This window comes from Carassius gibelio, chromosome B1 (genome assembly GCF_023724105.1).
Source record: "Carassius gibelio isolate Cgi1373 ecotype wild population from Czech Republic chromosome B1, carGib1.2-hapl.c, whole genome shotgun sequence".
NCBI classification, from domain to species: domain Eukaryota; kingdom Metazoa; phylum Chordata; class Actinopteri; order Cypriniformes; family Cyprinidae; genus Carassius; species Carassius gibelio.
This window is the reverse complement of record NC_068396.1, coordinates 35,101,102-35,122,178: the sequence shown is the minus strand read 5'-3', so window position 1 is coordinate 35,122,178 and position 21,077 is coordinate 35,101,102. Positions and strand designations below refer to the sequence as shown.

The following is a 21,077-nucleotide window of genomic DNA, read 5'->3' as shown; positions in this document are numbered from 1 at the left end:
AATTCAGATAATTTATTCATGCCACAATGCATCATGGGAGCCATGGATAGGTGGCACCCAGAATGCACTGCAACATGCTTTTTGGATTTTCAGCATTGTTGAGATTCACAGGTTGATTCTTGATGTTTGCATGTCTAACTGAAAGACTCTTTTGAAAGATTTTTGAGCAAACAACTTTTAAGAAATTCCTCATATTTAAAATGCTGAAAATATATTGTTGAATAATCATAGGGCTTTAATAATCAACAATGTAACTTTAACTCAGTAATTCAGGCGTAAAAATAGTATTTGCTTGTCCATCAGATTTATAACTCAGTTATAACAGCCAATTAAAATTTGACTAACATTTTATGGGTCAAGATCCCAACTAAACCAAACACTGACCACTATAATGGTGACACCATTAAAATAGTGATTTTCGTCTTTGTTGATTCTGCATGTTAACATCAGGTCTCGTCAATAATGGCCAATCATCCCTCAATTACTCACTTAATTTTCTCATTAACTTTAACTCAGCTTCAGTGTTAATTTAACACTCCTATTTTAACACTTTCACACTCTTAAGTGTGGTCTCACATGTACTCCCAGCAGAGTTAATTTCACTCAGATTTTTTTGCTGTGCAAGATCAAGATGAAAACCTGTATCATTCAAAGAAAGTCCACAATCTAATAATTTCTATTAAAAAAAAATAATAATAATATAAAACAACATTTCAGACAAGATTCTAATTAAGCCCACCATTGAATTATTTCAGCCAGAGGAGAGACAGGAGCAAGAACGTGACATGAGGGAAATTATGGAGGTTAAATTTGTCCAGCAGCTCATGTTTTTATTTGCATAATCATCCATTTCCATCAAGCAACACCAATGCAAACACCCATCATTCATCCAACATTTGATTAATAAATTACATATTTGCATGCTATCAGATTTTTGACTGTAAAAACTTCACTCAGCAGGTCACTGTATGGAAATGTATGGCCATGTGAGGAAATCGCGTGCAAAACACTGAGCTTCAGGTTTGTTGAAATGATGCCTATCTGTCCTGATATGTGATCTTCCATCGTGTCTTTGGTTTCTCTTTCAGTTCTGAACACAAAATAGCTTTGATAAGCAGTCATTACATTGACCCATTCTTACATTTGAAGATATCTATAAAGATGTGTGACATTCCTGTGTCTAATGCACAGATATGTCCTTTCCTCAAACTGTTCTGACTTATCTAATAAATAAACTCCTCTAATAAATTACTTATCTAATAAAACACAAAAAAATGTTTACAATATGAGAAAACAAGAACAGCATCATCCACTGAAACATCTACTTTGTAAAAAAAGTGTTTTTTACAAACTTTAAAATATAAACTATATATATATATATATATATATATATATATTGGGACGCCATCCAATACACATTATAAGGTCTGTGGAACTTCATACATTATCAACTAGCACACTGTGGCGAGTGGGGCGGGGCCGAGAGGCGTGGGAACGAGGAGTGAGGCCAGGTGTAGTGATTAGAGATGAGCTGCACCTGCGCCCCACCGCCGGTATCGAGTCCCACGTAGGAGATGGAAGGATATAAAACTGGAGCTACTATAGTGAAGGACGAGAGAGGACCAGGCCTGGGACATTATTTTATGTTTTGGTTTTTATTTGCGCGCACCAGTCGTCCGCGAGGGGCTGGTGCGCTGTTTTGTGTTTATTTTTGAATTATTAAAATGTTTTGATTGTGCGCCGGTTCCCGTCTCCTTCTTCCCGGTGATTATGGAGTTAATATTATCTCCATACATCCACATCTCCACACATCCTGCATTTTCATACAGGACATATCATAACTTAATCATATAAAACATATATCAAATATTTCTTTAAAATAAGGTTAAAAGAGGCAAACAGCATGTTGATGTTTATTAATATTTACATTTATCACTCAGCAGTTTTCATCTACTTTCCTAATTGCTGGTTTCTCTTCTCTCAATATTACTTCTAGATCTTATTTAAAGTTATAAAACATTATTTTTAAACTTAAATTTCCCTCCCTAAATAATAATTTCTTACACAACAAGAAATATCTAAATTTTCTAACACTAACCTCATACTTATATGGCACAAAACAACATACTTATATTCAGGGCCGTAGCTGGGGTTAGCGGGGCCCCGGTTCAGGTTGTACAGTAGGCCCTGTTTGAAATAGTTTTATTTGTATGTTCGTTCTATTTATGTATTTGTGCACTGTTAAAAAAAAAAAAAAAAACATAAATAAATAGTTCTGTCAACGTAAAAAAATAAGGCAACTTATCGCAAGCGCTTTTTTGAGTAAACTTAACAAACGGGGACTAAAGTCCACCCAACTTAAAATAACTTAATATCACAAGTTGTCACAACATAACTAGTCATGTTAACCTAAAAAATATCAGAACAATATATTTTGTTCACTGAACACAAGGCCTATTATAAGCATACACAATTTTAAAGTGAAAAATAGTGACATGACATTCAGCCAAGTATGGTGACCCATACTCAGAATTCATGCTCTACATTTAACCCATCCAAAGTGCACACACACACACACACACACACACAGAGCAGTGAACTCACACACAAACACACACACACACACACACACACACACACACACATTTTAGACCGAACTCAACACATGGTACATAATGCTGTTAAATAAACCCAGTGTTAATTATATTTTAATACGTTAGCAGTCTTGTGGCATGAAGTCACATGTATTTAACATTTTTGTTTGTTTTTAAAGGAACTATTACGTGAAAATTACTATATTGCGTATTTTAACATCAACCTAATCTGCCGGGCAAAGTTACGTCAAGTGAACGTCTTTTTATGTCTTTGCAGACGTTGAAAAGACGTCCACTGAGGAGACAGAATGTTTTTATGACGTCTTTTTTTTATGTTTTTATGTCTTCTGTACGTCTGATATAGACGTTCATAGATCCTCCTTACAAGGTTCTGTTACTTTATTTCTGTCAGACATCTAGAGAAGTTCTTATTGAGAATTAACAGAGGTTTAAATTTTGATATTTGATTCATTTGAAGTCACCATTGTGGTTTGGTTTAGTTGTGATCTTGGTCCAGATACTTCTTGTGTTAGCTTGTCACTTGCTGTTGTAACAGTGTATTTTAAAACGCTGCTTTTGTGGTGAAGAAAGACAAAATTAAATGAGCTCAGGTATTATCAGCTCTTTGTTGGTAATGAGAAAGTCAACACATAATAAGTATTTGAGATCAGTAAATAAGTTTTGTTTGATATTTTTAACAGACACTATGAGCAAAATAATTATTTTGAAATAGTTTGGGTAAAGGGATCAAGTACTCACACACAAAGACTTGTAGATTTAGCATTTCCATCACAACAAAGGTGACAAACAAAAGAGCTCCATAGCACAAACTCATCCTTATTTTCCAGCCTTTTTTGTTCTGATTGTCACCATTGATGTGATGCATATCCAAAATCTTGATGTCTGTTTGTGACTACGTGATTGGTTTTCTAAAAGTAAGTACATTATTTTATCTACAAGGTTTCTATCCATAAAAATGAATCCATAGTCACAACAATCCATTAACATCTTATTTTGCCTATTTTGTCACCATTACAAGCAAGATGTGTAGTGTACGCTTGATCTCAACCCTGTCTGGCACAAGAACAGTGTTTCATAACACAACCTAGTTCCAAATGTATTTATTTTTATTTTCACTGGTAGTAGAGTATGAAGATGTTTTGGGTATAATATGTAACAGTTCGTTTTATTTTGCTATCCTCACTTACATAAATGAACTATAGTGTCCTGCACCTACTATTAAAACAATATAATCAATTGTATGTGGTGTCTGAATAATGTTTGGTTGGATTGTGGATAAATTATTGTTAAAACTACAAAGTAATTCAGTCAAGAACAGTGAGTGATTTACTTTCATTTTCTTGGATTAACATTAAAGACAATGACAGCAGAGCTAGTAAATTAGGCGCGGTAACTTTAAGAGACAATGCATCCATTATAATAAAACACATCCGATTTCTTTCTTAACTCTTTATTTTCACATAAGACATAACCACACGTACACGACATCGAACACACTTTCCAAGATGGGTATTTTAACATATTTTGTATGTATTTGTCGGTACAAGAGCAAGATGAGGCAGATTCGTTGTTGAAGCGCTCTGAGACGTCTCTCTCTTCGTGAGTCCTGAACACCAGAACACCGTGGCTGCTGAATTGGGCTCTTTTCTTCTCTCTTTGTTTAAACAGCAATTTGCATTTGTTCGTTCAGGTGCAGGAGGGACTAAGAGAAGAACTTTGCAGAAGAGAGCTCGGTTCAGTGTTGCTGTCCGCGAGACACCGAACGCAGCGCGCGAGTAATCAGCTACTCAGTTCAACTTTCCCGCGTCTTGTGTTTGAATGCTTTAAACTCCTTTGAATGTTTAAATTGGCAAGATTTAAAAACAGGTGAAAATTATGAGCTTTCGTGACGACACGCAGCAGTGGAGTTTCAGTTGTCCGAGCATCTTTAAAGTTCCCCTTCTTCGTGACCCCATGTTTTAAACTTTAGTTAGTGTGTAATGTTGTTGTTAGAGTATACATAATATCTGTAAAATTCTAAAGTTCAATGCCAAGCGAGATATTTTATTTAACAGAATTCGCCTACAAAAACGACCAGTTTGGACTACAGCCCTCTAGTTCCTGCAGTAATGACGTCACTAAAACAGTTTTTTGACTAACCTCCACCCACATGAATTCACAAAAAGGGGGCGTGGTCTTGTCATGCTCCGACGGAGAAGAAGGAAGAACTGTGTTTGTGTTTGTCACTATGTAGTTAAACGCTGTTATTTTCATCTTGGAGTCCAATCATCTTTGTTTGGGCTTCCCGGGGACGCTGTACTTGGAGATAAATGGTTACAATTTATGTTTAACTCGATTCCCGAAAATTATAAACCACATGTAAAACTATGTGCAGTACATTTTGCTGAGGACAGCTTCCTCAATCTCAATCAGTTTAATGCCGGATTCGCAAAAAGATTATTCCTGAAAGATGGAGCAGTTCCCTCTTTGTCTGGAGAAGGCGTTGTTTATGGACCACAACCGGTAAGTGTATTTTATTATTTAAGTTGGTGCGTTTAACAGTTTCTGTAACTTATTACACAAAGGGCAACGCTGTTTAGCTTTGTTAACTAGATGTTAGGGATGTGAAAAAAAAAAACAAATGTGATTTTCATGCGCATCTCATCAGTAAAAACGCTCCTGTGATTATAAGTAAATCTCCAGCACATGCTCCTGCCCACTTGCTTCTCAAAACTAGTCCAATCACGTTACCAGGAGGTCAGCCTGCTCTAAGCTGGTGTCGAATCACAACACAGGAACCGCTGGCCCAATCAGAACTCATTACGCATTTCTGAAGGAGGGACTTTATAGAACAAGGAAGTCATCAGCCCGTTTTTGTGACAGTGAAAACAGCAGTATACAGATAGGTGAATTGTGTGAAAAATACTGTTTTTTTACACGTGAAACATGAACACATGTTATATTGCACACTGTAAACACAATCAAAGCTTCAAAAAAGCGCGAAAAACGGGACCTTTAAGGCTGGACTCAGCCAAACGGTTGAGATCGTCGGGGGCCCACCCTCAGCCCTGGGCCCCTATAATCGTCACCACCTTTCACCCCACTAGCGACGGCCCTGCTCGAGAAGCTTCCTCCAAAGGCAGCATTATTCATCATTCGGATGCATCCATTGAATCAGACTCACAGCATTGCAGGCATTGTATCCTTAAAGCTTAACAACATAATGGCAATTTAAACTGTTTCTGTGGTTATTGAAAACTCATGAATTTTAGGCCTACTACTCTTATTCAAAACAGAAATATCCTGTTACATAAAACTGTTGAATCACATCAAAAACCTTATTAAACATACCAGATGTTAACTCAAAAAAAAAAAAAAATCTATTTACTCATTTACTTCAAAACAAATAATTACAATCAAGGTTAATTAAAATTCAAAATAGAGTATGGATAAGTTTGTAGATTATGCCTTATTAGCACAACAGCCTTTTATTTATTTACTTGTTTAATTTTTTAATCTGATATTTTCCCCCTGATGTGTAGTTAATGTGATGAGCTTAATGAGAATGCTTTGACGCCACTAAAGGGAGTATATCAATGTTGTTGAGAGGAGTTTATAACGGATCACCAGAAAACGAAAGTGAAACTAGAAAAATAAACGACAGCATTTCAAGGCTTTAAAATGTTAATACTCGTTTAAAACGGTGCAACTGTGCAGTATTTCGTGGCAAGTTTAAAGCTTATTCTCCGTGTTACCAATATATTCATACAAAAATGAATCTGTCACCGTAAAGTTTATCTCATGGTTTATTTATATTATTATGTCAATGGCCCTTATCAACCTTGATTTACATATTCCATAACACTATTTTGACAGTTTGAAAGTTTTGGGTGGTTTTTGTGAGCATTTGGCCTGAAAATCATCCATCCAATCTTGCAACAATGCTGATAAACAATCACAGACCGGAAGATAACTCAGGCCCAGGTGCGTGCTCCCGATGAAAGTGTCTATGTGTGTGTGTGTGTGTGTGTGTGTGTGTGTGTGTGTGTGTGTGTGTGTGTGTTTCTTTTTTCCTGTGTTTGGGTTTGTAAAAACAATTTGTCAGGTAATCTAAAATGTGGTTTTATTCAAATCAAAATAAATTGATTAATTCTACCAGACTACATTAAGTTGTACCAGTAAAATTAATCTTTTCATGTGATAGATGTCATGCCATCTGTCTTCACCATTATAAGTTCTGGTTTCTAATCTTTGCCTCCATGTCATCCAATACAATCGTTTAATTCACAGGTAACCTTTTAAATACTATATGCCGTGTTTCTGGAGAGTGGTGTTTAATAGTGTGGTGACTGTAAATAAAATGTTAATACTTCATTACATAACATAACATTTTGTAGATCTTTAGTTTTTGTGTTGAATAAAAAAAATAAAAAAATGTAGACACCTTTTACAAAATTTGTAATGGTTTTACTGTTTATAATTGGACTTGTATTGGTTTTAATGGAAACTGTAATGGTTCCTGTGGGTCTCATCTTCTATTTGTGGCTTAGTTGTTAAAATAGTTTTAATGGTTAAAAATGAATGGTATGATGGTTTAAATGTTTTTGTTTGTTTGTTTGTTTTTTTCAGTAGGGCTGTCACCTACATCACAGCTGCCATAGATTAGACTCACTTGAGTGTGATGATGCTCTGCGCCACTAGAGGAGCACGAGTGTGTTTAGATCTACTGACTAACGAAAGTGAGGGAGGGTGAAACGAGGACACGCAATTTCAAGCAATGTTTTAAAGCTGTCACTTCTTTAATTCACCTGTTTTGTGGTAAGTTATTTATTCATTTATTTATTTAGAATTTACCATGTAGCCTAAGCTTGTATGTCTCCTTCACTGAGCTGCTGTTTGTGTGTTGCCGTTCTTTACACTGGATTTAAGACCTCGATCATTCCACAGTACAGTTCGACACGTACGTTAGACAACTGAAGTGCGTAGCTGAAATATTTTGATTACAGAGTTTGACTATTAAAGAGGACGAAGGTCGGAAGAACGGAGACAGAGTGCGAGAGCCATACATATTTTACTGTGAATCCTAATTGTTGCAGACTTACAATACACTTCCACAACGCTTTCTAAAGCATTCACATCAACTGTTCTGCCTTATCACTTTATAACTCCTCTTTCTCCTCCTCCTTCTCCTCAAAAAATAAATAAATAAATAAAAGAGGTGTGATACACACACACACACACATATATATATATACTATAAAGAATAATACAATTTTATATTTACTTTTAAATTTACTCACACTCAGGCCAAGATACAGGTGATTTCCCTCAGTAGTAACATCATTACAGTAAAGAAGATTTTTTGCTAAAATGAATAATTCAGCGGCTGCCGTTTTAACTAAAAAGCTGTTTGGTTTCAGTTAAAAATCTTTCCTGCTCTACTGAAGACAAAAATTCAGCACTTCATTATCCTGCATAAAACTTGTTATCCAAAGCTACTGATCAGTGTTTCTTTTTTCTCAGTGTGTTTGTCCATTTACTTTCTTTTGTCTGGTTTTATTTTTATCTTCATCCTTTTTGCATCGTGAAAGGTCAAGCAGTCTCTCAGCATTGTCTTTGAGAAATAGTAGGAAACTAGTCTCTGTGAAGAAGAGATAAGGACACAACCTCTAAAATGAGTTCTCTGTCTCCTGAGTTCAGCTGTGATCAACAGATGGAGAATCTCCCCACTACATCCGATGATGAAGCAGGGACCACTGAGCCCATGTAAGACATTAGCCGTTTTAGCATTTGTCAGATGCTTTTATTCAAAGTTATTCGCAGTGCATCCTAGAAGCCTGTGGTTGGTTTCCCAGACATTTTACCAAATCCGGCCCACACCTGGCCCACATCTGGCCGACATGGATTTCACACAGGCCAGATGTGGGCCGGATCTGGGCCAACACTATGTGCTGTCTATGTGGTGAACGACATCTCATATTACCACCAGAGAGGCACAAAATAATTTTCCTGAATCATTTTCTGTCATGCTGGGATGCAATCCTGCCTGCTTCTGTTCTTCTGTGAGCACTTTCTTCTCAACTGATTGCATTTGTTGGTCATTGCCCACAGTTTCTTGGGGCCTGTTGCACCAGCTTAAAAAAAATAGATGTAAGCTCTACAAAGGTCTTAGCCACGTCCAGCTTTAGAATAAATATTTACAACTAAAACTATGACCAGGCGCAACTATGCCTAGCTGACTGTGAGTTCATGTACAGCAACATAACATTGAACGTCACTTTAAAAAGTATATATTTTTTTTTTTGTATTTCGTGATAAAATTGACAGATTTGAAAGTGGATAATATCTGTCTTATTAAAAGTAGCAAATAACAAAGCTTATTGTAATTAATCTGTGGCAGGTGATTTACAAGTTATTTACTGTCCAAGCTGTTATATTGTCCATCCAAACAAGATAATGCATGGTACAGTTTCTTCTAATAATTCCAGATCACATGTAACATTTTACTGCATAATTACATAAATATATTTTGTGTTACCCGGTCAGCAGTGTGGTAGCCTATATTTTACTATATATTGCTCATACTGATTGAGAAATATTATAAACATTACAGTTCACGTCTGCAGTATGAATTAATTCTCGGAAATCAATAATGTCCTAATAAATCATGAATTCTCACGTTACACATACCTTTGACTAGGGATAAGATTTTGTTTCAAATGTAGTCTTACCTACTCTGTATTCCTCTGAACAAAACTTGTTTTACATCACTTATGTAATTAGGATCAATCTCTTTTTTTTAATCATAAATCAGTGTTTCATTCAGATTATAGACAAGAGCTAGTTACTGCCAGAACTTGAGACATGGGGATTGATAAACAGCAGATAGATCTAAAATGTGTTTTTGTTTGTCAATTTATTGAATTTTTGTCAGTGTCACCAGGAGGACAAAACAGAGACCAGAGTCTATAAAACCCAGTATTGTGTCTAGCAGCAGATCCCTGATGCATCCCCCTGAATTAAGTGGTGGAACAGTGACCTCTGACCCCAGGTAATTTACTTGCCACATATGCATTTGTCCGATGCTTTTATGTTGTCTCTGTAATTTTCTTATATGCATCTTTATTCTTGTCTGTACTTTTCTGAACAATCATGATCTTTATATTACAGAATTTCTCGTAAATTAATTGTTTTTTTTTTGTACTCCTTATTTGCAAATTGTTTTGAAAAAAAATTGAAAATTCTAACAAATATATAATTGTAATATTGTTGTTTACAATACAGATTATAATGTTTGAAGCAGCTTTGCAGATATAGACAAGAAATTAGTTATTTAATGATGCGAATAAATATAATTCTACTTTACGGCAGATCTAAAAATACAAAAGTAATCAGCCATTATTCATATAAAATCAGTTCACTGTTAGTTAAGTTACTTAAGTTCTGTCCAGCCAATATATAAAACATCTCTGGAAAGAACAGTGATGTCATCATCCAGCTCAACTCAGTTCAATTCTCATCCATCAGTGTCTGTGCAGTTAAGTGAATAGTATTGCCAAATATCAAGTGTCCCTAACCAAGCAAACCAAAAGGCGACAGTGGAAAGTATGTGTAATAAGAATGTGCAAAATTATTTTTATTTTTTTGTCTTTTGTAAGTATCAGCAGGAGGAAGGGAGAGAGATCAGTGTCTCCAGAACCCAGTGGTGTATCTGTGAAGAGTAACAGATCCTTGTTGCAACCCATAAGTTTCTGTGATGAAACAGTGACCTCTTATACTTGGTAAGTATAGAGATGTTGTTCTTGCAACATCCCCCTAACTGCTATACTTATTAAAATGATTGATATATGTCTTGTGGTCTCCAGTGACTCCAATGACTCTTTGCAATAATTTACTTTTTCTTTTTCGGGATCTCACTACAGGCAGGAAAGAACTGAAACAGTCCTACAGAAACACACACTGGAGACTGGAGACCTGCAGAGAGTCAAAGACCAGCACAAAACCAGCATGAAGAACAAGTATGAGAGATTATTTGAGGGAATGAAACTCCAAGAGAATGAAACCCTCCTGAACAGGATCTACACACAGCTCTACATCATAGAGGGAGAGAGAGAAGGAGTGAATGAAGAACATGAGGTTTTACAGATGGAGAAAACAGCCAGAACACAACACTCACAAGAAACTCCTATCTACTGCAATGAAATCTTTAAAGCCTCCGCTGAAGCAGGATCTGAGGAGAAAGAGCAGATCAAGACAGTTCTTACTAAAGGCATCGCTGGAATCGGAAAAACCGTCTCTGTGCAGAAGTTCATTCTGGACTGGGCCGAGGGAAAAGCCAATCAGGATGTAGATTTCATGTTTGTGCTTCCATTTCGAGAGCTGAACTTGATCCGAGATCATCAGTACAGTCTTCACAGACTTCTGCTGGACTTTCATCCTGAACTTCAAGATCTGGACTCACAGATTTATGAGGAGTGTAAAGTTGTATTCATCTTTGATGGTCTGGATGAAAGCAGAATCACACTGATGTTTTCAGACGCTCAGGAAGTTTGTGATGTGACTGAGACTTCATCAGTGGCTGTGTTGATGTCCCAGCTCATGAAAGGAGAGCTGCTTCCCTCTGCTCTCATCTGGATCACCTCCAGACCAGCAGCAGCCAATCAGATCCCCTCCAAATACATCCACCGTCTGACAGAGATTCAGGGATTCACTGAGCCTCAGAAGGAAGAATATTTCAGGAAGAGAATCAGTGATGAGCATCAAGCCAGCAGAATCATCTCACACATCAGAAGAGCAAGAAGCCTCCACATCATGTGCCACATCCCCGTCTTCTGCTGGATCTCATCCACTGTGCTTCAGAAGCTCCTGGAAGAAGATCTGAGTGCAGAAATCCCTCAAACTCTGACTGAAATGTACATCCACTTCCTGCTGATTCAGATCAACATTAGGAAGCAGAAGTATGAAGAGAGAGATCCAGAGAAACTCCTGCAGTCCAACAGAGAAGTGATTGTGAAACTTGCTGAAGTGGCTTTCAAACAGCTGATGAAGGGCAATATGATGTTCTATGAGGAGGACCTGATTGAGAGCGGCATAGACGTCACTGAAGCCTCAGTGTATTCTGGGATTTGCACTGAGATCTTTAAGGAGGAAACTGTGATTCATCAGAGGAAAGTCTACAGCTTCATTCATCTGAGCCTTCAGGAGTTTCTCGCTGCTTTCTATGTGTTTTACTTTTATGTGAGAACAACTATGGAAGGATTGAGGAATTTTGCTTCATTACAAAATTTGCTTAGATGTACAGTAGATAAAGCTCTAGAGAGTGAGAATGGACGTCTGGATCTGTTCCTGCGGTTCCTGCTGGGCGTCTCACTGGAGTCCAATCAGAGACTCTTACAGGATCTACTGACACACACAGAGAACAGCTCAGAGAGCATCAGGAGAACCACACAGTACATTAAAGAGATGATTAAAGATGGACATGAACTCTCCACTGAAAGATCCATCAATCTGTTCCTCTGTCTGCTGGAAGTGAAAGATCAGACTCTGTCCAGAGAGATTCAGGAGTTTGTGAAATCAGACAAACACTCAGAGAAGAAACTCTCTCCTGCTCACTGCTCAACAATCTCCTACATGCTTCAGATGTCAGAGGAGCAACTAGATGAGCTTGTTCCAATGAAATACAACACATCAGACGAAGGGAGAAGAAGACTGATACCAGCTGTGAGAAACTGCAGGAAAGCTCTGTGAGTGTTGAATCAAGTCTTACAGTAAATTCTTTCCTCAATGGAATTATAGTTTATGTTGTTATACTAGTTGATGCTGTACACCTTGAGTTTATTCTGTTCTTTTTAGACTTTCTAGTAGAAGACACTGATGTTATTTAAATAGCAATTACAGAATTAAAGACATTATTTTTTGCGTCTTTCAGTATTGCTGGCTGTAACGTGACTGCTCAGGATTGTGAAATTGTATCATCAGCACTCCAATCCTCAAACTGTGTCCTGAGAGAGCTGGATCTGAGCAACAATGACCTGCAGGACTCAGGAGTGAAGCTGCTCTCTGAGGCACTGAAGAGTACAAACTGTCAGCTGGAGATACTGAGGTTCGAGTCTCACGTTAAGTCATTTACATGAGGAGTCATGATATTTACAGATTAAGGTTCCATACTAACATTAAAGTCATCCCCTGTTTCCTATTGATGTGTGTCTATAGGTTGTCTGGCTGTATGGTGACAGAGGAAGGCTGTGGTTATTTGTCTTCAGCTCTGAGTTCAAACCCCTCACATCTGAGAGAGCTGGATCTGAGCTACAATCACCCAGGACCATCAGGAGTACAGCTGCTCAAAAACAGACTAGAGGATCCAAACTCCTCACTGCAGATGCTCAAGTATGTGGAGTAGAGAGTGGGTTTTACTCAAGATTACTCAAGATCTAACATGTATTTTCCACAAAGTTGCAAAACTTTCTGCATTTATAGTAATCACACTTTCTTTTTCCTTTTTTAACACTAACTTAAAATGTGCATAGCAATTTTAGCATAATCTGTCATAATGGCATGATATTTTGGGCATGGGTTTTGTTATCATTATTGTCTTGGGAGTGAGAACAGGTCAGCTTTTTTGGCTTCAATTGAGGAGAGGCTTTAATAAGCTTAGTTCAGTACAGAAACAGCGGAATACTTTTTGAATTGACAGTCTGTTCACTAACCTTCAATGTGTTAACCAGTAAAACTTTTATGTTGGAATGAGCTATGTTTGGATATTACAATTTACAAAATAAACACTGTTTTATGAGATGAGTTGCTGAGAATATTGCAACAAGTATGACTTTTATTTTCATGCAATCTGCAAACAAAGCTTAACTATCACAAAGCGAAAATTCTTTTAAGGTAGTTTGTTCCAGCATTTTGGAGATTTTGCCACAGTTCTGGATTTAATATGCTTTTTTCTGTTTCTTCATGAAATATGTCATTTTGCTTGACCTTCACTTTTTTTAGCAGAAACCTGAATTTGCCTCCTGTTTTCTCTGTTTGAATCCTTTGTTAAAAAAAAAAAAACAACAACGAAAAAAAATCTGTATTCACTGATTTTAAAATGCTCACTGATTTTTTTGCGCATTCTTGCAAACTTAAAATCATCACACATTATTCATCAGTGGCTTATATTTGTCTCTGTTTAGTTTTGACCATGGAAACCCTTTGAGAATCATCCCGGGACTGAGAAAATGTAGGTATTTTTTCTCTCTTACATGTGGCTTGTAGGGACTCTCCGCCTGTGTAATGGTTTTTGAACTGTACAAACTGTATTTTCTATCTCCTTACCCTCCGCCTACACCTCATAAAAAATGTTCTGTATTTTTTTATTTTTAAATAAAGGCTGTTTAGTATGTTTAAACCCATTTGGTTTACAGAGAGAGATCATAAACCATGTTTACATTGAAATACCTGTGTTATCAAATTTGTCATTATATCAGTCATATATGCCAGAACACACACACACACACTCAGAGCTCGAGACTGTCCTTAATGTACTTGTGATGTCTCTTCTTGTGTTCAGATGCCTGTGATCTCACACTGGATCCAAACACAGCACACACTCAACTCACCCTGTCTGAAGGGAACAGAAAGGCAAAACACATCCAAGATCATCAGCAGTATCCTGATCGGCCAGAGAGATTTGAGCAGCATGAGCAGGTTCTGAGTCAAAAGAGTCTGACTGGACGCTGTTACTGGGAGGTTGAATGGAGCGGATGGGCTTATATAGCAGTAACATATAAAGGAATCAACAGGAAAGGAGGAAGTGAATCTTGGTTTGGATACAATGACAAATCCTGGAGTCTGTACTGCACTGAAGACAGATATTCTGCCTGGCATGATAATAAGAAAACTGATATACCAGCCCCTTCATCCTCTAATAGAGTAGGAGTGTATGTGGATGAGACGGCTGGCACTCTGTCATACTTCAGCATCTCTGACACACACACACTTACACACTTACACACATTCAACACCACATTCACCGAACCTCTGTATGCTGGGTTCAGGGTGTTTAAATCCTCATTGTCTCTGTGTCAGTTTAAATAATCTGATGTGGAAACAACTGAGCTGTCAAAAACAAATCGTCTATATTTTCAAGCAGTAAGAAACTTAGATTTTTCCTATTTTTCTTACATAACTTACAAATATTAGAAAGTTTTGATGCCTTCAGTGTTGCTTTTTGCTTTTACCTTTTTAAATGCTGGTGTACGGCTAAACATTGAGCAAATATATTTTCCCAAGTTGCAGTATAATGATTTAAGTATTACACAACACCATGTTTGAAATAAGAGTGTTAGTTTGTGTGTGTGTGTGTGTGTGTGTGTGCGTGTGCGTGTGTGTGTGTGTGTGTGTGTGTGTGAGCATGCATCTTATGACTTGTGCAAAGAGAGATCCATATTTTTCTCTAGGAAGGTGAATTTGTTTCCCTTCTTTTGTGATGATTAAAAGCACAGAATGACATAAGGTGTTTTTTTTTTTGTTGTTGTTGTTGTTGCTACCTTGGCATGTTAAACTTTATACTGTAGTTTTCTTTTCCTGTTTTGAATTTTTTCTTTTCATGTAACCTAAAAATGTGGTTTTATTAAGGTCAAAATAAATAACAAGCAGTATTCATATTTCTGAACCTACATGATGTAAGCATCAGATCAGGTGAAAATGTCTCTTTAATGCAACATCTGCACAGTGTGACACTGAGTTACTGGTTTTCCTCAATAAATCTTTGTACATGATGAATCACGTTCACTGTCTGTCACGTTATGTGCTTATAGCTCAGATTCAGTGTTAGGAGATTCATGCTGACATAAAAAAATAAAATAAAATAGACACCATTACAAAATTTGTAATGGTTTAACTGTTTACATTTGGACATGTATTGGTTTTAATGGAAACTGTATTGGTTCCTTCTATTGGTGGCTTAGTTGTTAAAACCAATGCAATATGTCCCAAAACAAACTACAGAAAAAAAGAAAAACATTTTTTAAATGGTTTTAATGGTTTTAAAGTCGATGGTATTTGTCTCTGAGCCTGCTTCTTATTCATCATCATTGGAGGTTATGGAGAGTGGGGTAAGCTGACCCACCCCCTGTATCTTGGCAGCTGTACACTTTTACTGCCATGTGATGATGTATTTTGGAAAACACCCATGATTTCTGCCAGACTGTGATAAGGAGAAAAACATGGGGGAAATGGAAAGCACCCATTTACTTTAAAAACTGTTTTTGGCTTGTCAAAATAAAATGTTTGCATGTGTATTGGTTGTTAAATCAAAAGTAAATTTATCCAGTTCTAAAAATATTATTTTAAGTGATTTAGCAACAACAACAAAAAAATAATAATAATATTAACTTGAACTGGTAAGGTGCCGTAGCTATTTTATTTTTATTTTTTGTTTTGTTTTTATCCAAAATGGCAGCTATGGGGCAAAGTGGCAGAACCACATTGGTAAAAATGGCTAATCGTATCCCAACTCTATAACACATCATATTTTATTAAAACCAAATTATATAGTATGCCTATAAATTGTTTACATTTATAAAACATTTATACATTTATAAATGTTCTAAATTAGTTGTTTATTAGTATATAATATAGCTTTGTGCTGTACAATATTAAATTAAATGTTTAATACTTATAGGGGAAAGTGGGATAAGATTAGCCATTTTTACTAATGTGGTCCTCAAGATAAGGGAAAATGATTCAGCAGTACAGTGAAAGTATCTATCCTATCCTATCCAAATGAAAGTATTCCTACCATTTTAATTGTTCAGAATATATCTATGATAATAGATAATAGTGTTCTGTTGGGGTAAGTTGACATGAGTCGAGTCAGTGGGTAAGATGCACTATCGCGGTGTAAAACGACCATCTGACTGAAACTGATTCAATCCCATGTGAAAAAAATAATCATTTAAAAAATAATTAAATAATTTTATTTTACAAACAGTCATTATTTCTTTCATAAAGGTAACTTTAACAACATAAAACCAACAAAATTAAGTTTAATTTTCAATAGTTAATTGTTTGCCTCTGAAACAATATGTTGAACACAAGTTGTAACATTCCTAAAAACAGACTAAACAGAGAGTTTGTTGGCCATTAGGGACTACAGGTGGAAATATATCTGATTATAATGCAAGGAAAAGCATTTTCTGGTTCTTATCAGAGAAGGATTTGATGCATTTTTACACAGACCCTGTCAAATAAACTGCAGAGGGTATATATATATGATAAACTAAACCAGTAATATATCACATTAAAATAAAATTGTATAATTCATCGATTTCACTTAACTACAGTGCCTTATGGTGGGGTAAGTTAAAATGCTGACACAATTTAGCCCACAGCATTTGACTCACTTTGCCCCATAGCTGCCATTTTGGATAAAAAAAAATAAATAAATAAAAATAGCTACAGCACCTTACCAGTTCAAGTTTATATATATATATATATATATATATATATATATATATATATATATATATATATATATATATATATATATATATATATATATATATATATATATATTATGTTGCTAAATCACTTATATGTATCATAATATTTTTAGACCTGGATACATTTATTTTGATGTAACAACCAATACACATGCAAACATTTTATTTTGACAGTTTTTAAGGTAAGTGGGTGCTTTCCATTTCCCCCATGTTTTTCTCCTTATCACAGTCTGGCAGAAATGATGGGTGTTTTCAAAAACACATCATCACATGGCAGTAAAAGTGTACAGCTGCCAAGATACAGGGGGTGGGTCAGCTTACCCCACTCTCCACAACACTGTAAAAAAAAAAAAAGTTGTGTCAACTTAAAAAAATAAGGCAACTTATCGCAAGCGCTTTTTTGAGTAAACTTAACAAAGAGGACCAATGTCCACCCAATTTAAAATAATAACTTAATATTACAAGTTGTCACAATATAAAATAGTCTAAAAATAAAAAATAGTTAACCTAAAAAATATCAGAACAATTTTATTTGTTGTTTACTGAACACAAGGCCTATTATTTACCTTTAGCTGATGCTTTTTTCCAAAGCAACTTACAATTGCTATATATGTCAGAGGTCACACGCCTCTGGAGCAACTAGGGGTTAAGTGTCTTGCTCAGGGATTTGAACTCAGGGTCTCTCACACCAAAGGCATGTTTCTTATCCATTGCACCAACACCACCATCTATAAAGTTTGTGTCCAAAGCACAAAGACATAACAAGTCTTGTATATTAACTTCTTTACTCAATGTATTTTACACTGAACTCAACACATGGTACATAATGCATGTTAAATAAATCCAGTGCTAATTATACCGTAATACGTTAGCAGTCTTGTGCCATGAAGTCACACGTATTTAACATTTTAACGTTTTTAAAGGAACTATTACGTGAAAATTACTATATTGCGTATTTTAACATCAACCTAATCCACTGGGCAAAGTAACGTCCAGTGGATGTCTTTTTAGGTCTTCTGTACGTCCGATATAGACATTCACAGATCCTCCTTACAAGGTTCTGTGACTTTATTTCTGTCAGACATCTAGAGAAGCTCTTATTGAGAATTAACAGAGGTTTACATGTTGATATTTTATTCATTTGAAGTCACCAAGTGTTTGGTTTAGTTGGGATCTGACTTTTGGCAACTAGCATTGACTTCTCCAGAGAAAATCAATAGAAAACTGGGGTAAAAATCATGTAGTCAATTCTAGGCTGAAGTCAGACTGATTTGGAGATCTGAGATTATTTAGGATATTATATCTTGAAAACTCTAGGAAGAAATACATTTACAAATTTTAGTCTCAAAATAATAATAATAATAATCTTAAATAGAATATCAGAATGGTTGCTTTCTCAAGTCTACATAAATATGATATACTTTGTGCAGCATTGTCAGGTTCATTTATTTTAATAGCAGCTTCACAGGATAAATAATAATAAAACATAAACTGTAATAAAAACATAATTTAAACAATTTCAAGAAATTCTGTAGCAAACTATTTGACAGTTAACTGACAGATGCTTTTATGCTGTTAAGAAAAAGAAGATTGAAGACACATCACTACATTCCCTTCGCTTGTACTCTTGTATCACTGTATGAGTGAACACTTTCATACTGTCAGTGGTCTTACAGAACATTTGAATATATTCTAGCCAACATCGAAATATGTCTGTATTGTCATCTTTGTGTATTGTCAAATGTCTGAAAATTCACTTCTTAAAGCATTTTTATGTCTAACGTACACAATGTAAACTAAACAAATTACAAATTACTTGAATTTGAGATACTTAGACTGAGAATGAAATTCCTTGAATTTGAGATACTTAGACTAAGAATTAAATTGCAGACATGTCAGTCCGGGTCCTTGAATCTATGCCATCAATCAAACCATGACATGATGAGTTCTCAAACACTGATCATATATGATAACTTCACTCTAGCTGATATTTACATGAAATGCATAGAAATGTGCTGTCATCCTGATGGGAGACTTCTAGATATCCGCACTATAGTTCATTTATGTTATATAGCAAAATGAAGTAAACTGTAACATGTTATACCCAAAAACCCTTCATACAGTGGACTACTAGTAAAATTGAATAAATAAATAGGGGCCATAGATTATTCAGAAACTTTGACCTGAGCATGTTTGGCTCTAGTGTTTTTTCTTTAATTGCTAATGTGACCTTTTTACACCACAGACTGAACTAAACAATGCTTAGTAATTGATCGACAAAGTATTCATTTTGTCATTTTTGGTTGACTGTAGTCCATTACATACCTTTTTATCAAAGTTATCCGACATTATGAAGATGAATTTGTTCTGACACAGTTTAACTCTGAGTTCTTGTCATATTTTATTTTAAATTTTGTTTTGACTGTATATATAATTTGTACAGTATAGACTATGCAGTGCTATCTTACATTTGATTATTCAGTTTTTGTACCTGGAAAAAATGTAAACATTGTGTAAATAGCACAAGTAAATAAACAGAACAAACATACAAATTAAACAACTTCAAACAGGTCCCACTGGTACCTGCACCCAGCCCTGTTTATGACAATTTCACATGCAACTACATAAATATTTTTGCTCATTCATATTTGCCAATTGGAAAAGAACAACACATTACCACGTACTGGACACATAAGTTCACTTCCACCATTTCACTCATACAAATGCTGTTCACATTCGAGAATTCAACACAGTGCTGTACTCTAAGAAGCGTTTCCTGTTGGTACTTATCAAGAAAAATCTGTCTATCTATCTAGCCTTTGATTTATTTTTAAAAACAGACAGAACAGTATAGTGAACTGAGACAAAGTATGACTCATGGGTGGGGATGAGATGCAGATCAGTCGTCTGGTTTCTAGGGAAGGGAGTTTTTTACTTTCGTTCCTCTGAGATGGGTGAGTGGGTGTTTTAGAGGGTGTTGTGAACAATATATCCACTACAGTCATAGCAAGGTTAATGTGAAGAACAATATCAACCACTTTTCTGGAGTTTAACCTGGAATCTGGAGAATACAGGAAAAAGTGAAGGAGAAAATGAAAGAATACTATCAGTCGTCAGAGAGTTTATTCATGTGAGGTGCTGTTCTCATTCTCACTTCACAGATTCTTCAGAAGGTGTAGTTTTGTCATGTTTCCTGCAGGAGGAGCTGCAGACCTCTGTCAATGTGCTGGGACAGGATCTGGAAATGACCTCATCAAATAAACCTGTAAAAATACTGTTCCCAAATCAATCCATACATCTTATTATATCATCATATCTATACATATCATTCAATAAATGATAATGTCACACATCAATATCTTAAACAGGACATGCTTTATCGACACAACTATCAATACACAGACAGAAGTTAAGACCTTCTGGGTAACTGCCCGCACAACAATACAAATTAAAAGAGTAAAACATTGACCTGATCAGTGAAAGAATAACAAAGCATTGTAGATGTAAAAGAATAAAAAGGTTATGAAGGTATATTCAAATTGATCCAGACAGATTCAACGATTTTATTATTATTATCAGTAGTAGTAGTTTTTTTAATCTTAATATAGCCTTCAAATGACAAGTAACAAATCACCCTCCAGCTTTTATTAATTTACTTTATTTACCTAACATCAAGCTATTTGTCACAAAGAGCAGAACCCTGCAAAAACACAGAACTGTAAAAGTTATTACAGAGTTTGCACACTTCCATTTTTACCTCCACAGATTTATGTTCTTCTTCATCATCTTTTTCAGATTCATCAACTGACAAACAGGTCTCAACAAGCTGTAGACTAAACATTTTGGACATTTTGGACCAACAATAGTTTAAAAATCAGGAGCATGTACAAAATCTACACTATATAGTCAACATCTGAAGTGGGTCAAAAGCTTTCATCAAAGTTGTTCTTATATCAAAATGTGTTCTTGTCTTAACTTTTTTGATCCACTTCAA

General features: G+C 35.7%; 1 protein-coding gene across 9 annotated transcripts in view; it reads left to right on the top strand.

Annotated features, from left to right (window-relative positions):
* Nucleotides 1-15,362, top strand: part of LOC127949407 (NACHT, LRR and PYD domains-containing protein 3) — a 156,056-nt gene extending 140,694 nt beyond the window's left edge. For 3 of the 9 annotated variants that reach the window (XM_052546621.1, XM_052546629.1, XM_052546625.1), the window contains one exon: nucleotides 14,149-15,362. In XM_052546621.1, the coding sequence (XP_052402581.1) occupies nucleotides 14,149-14,675 (527 nt within the window). In that variant the 3' untranslated portion in view covers nucleotides 14,676-15,362. Of the gene's footprint in view, nucleotides 1-7,321; nucleotides 8,361-9,528; nucleotides 9,646-10,252; nucleotides 10,376-10,516; nucleotides 12,338-12,522; nucleotides 12,697-12,806; nucleotides 12,981-13,771; nucleotides 13,819-14,148 lie in introns of those variants that run through there. The other 6 variants (XM_052546620.1, XM_052546622.1, XM_052546630.1 and 3 more) reach the window with 5 other exon arrangements.
* The last annotated feature ends 5,715 nt before the right edge of the window (nucleotides 15,363-21,077 follow it).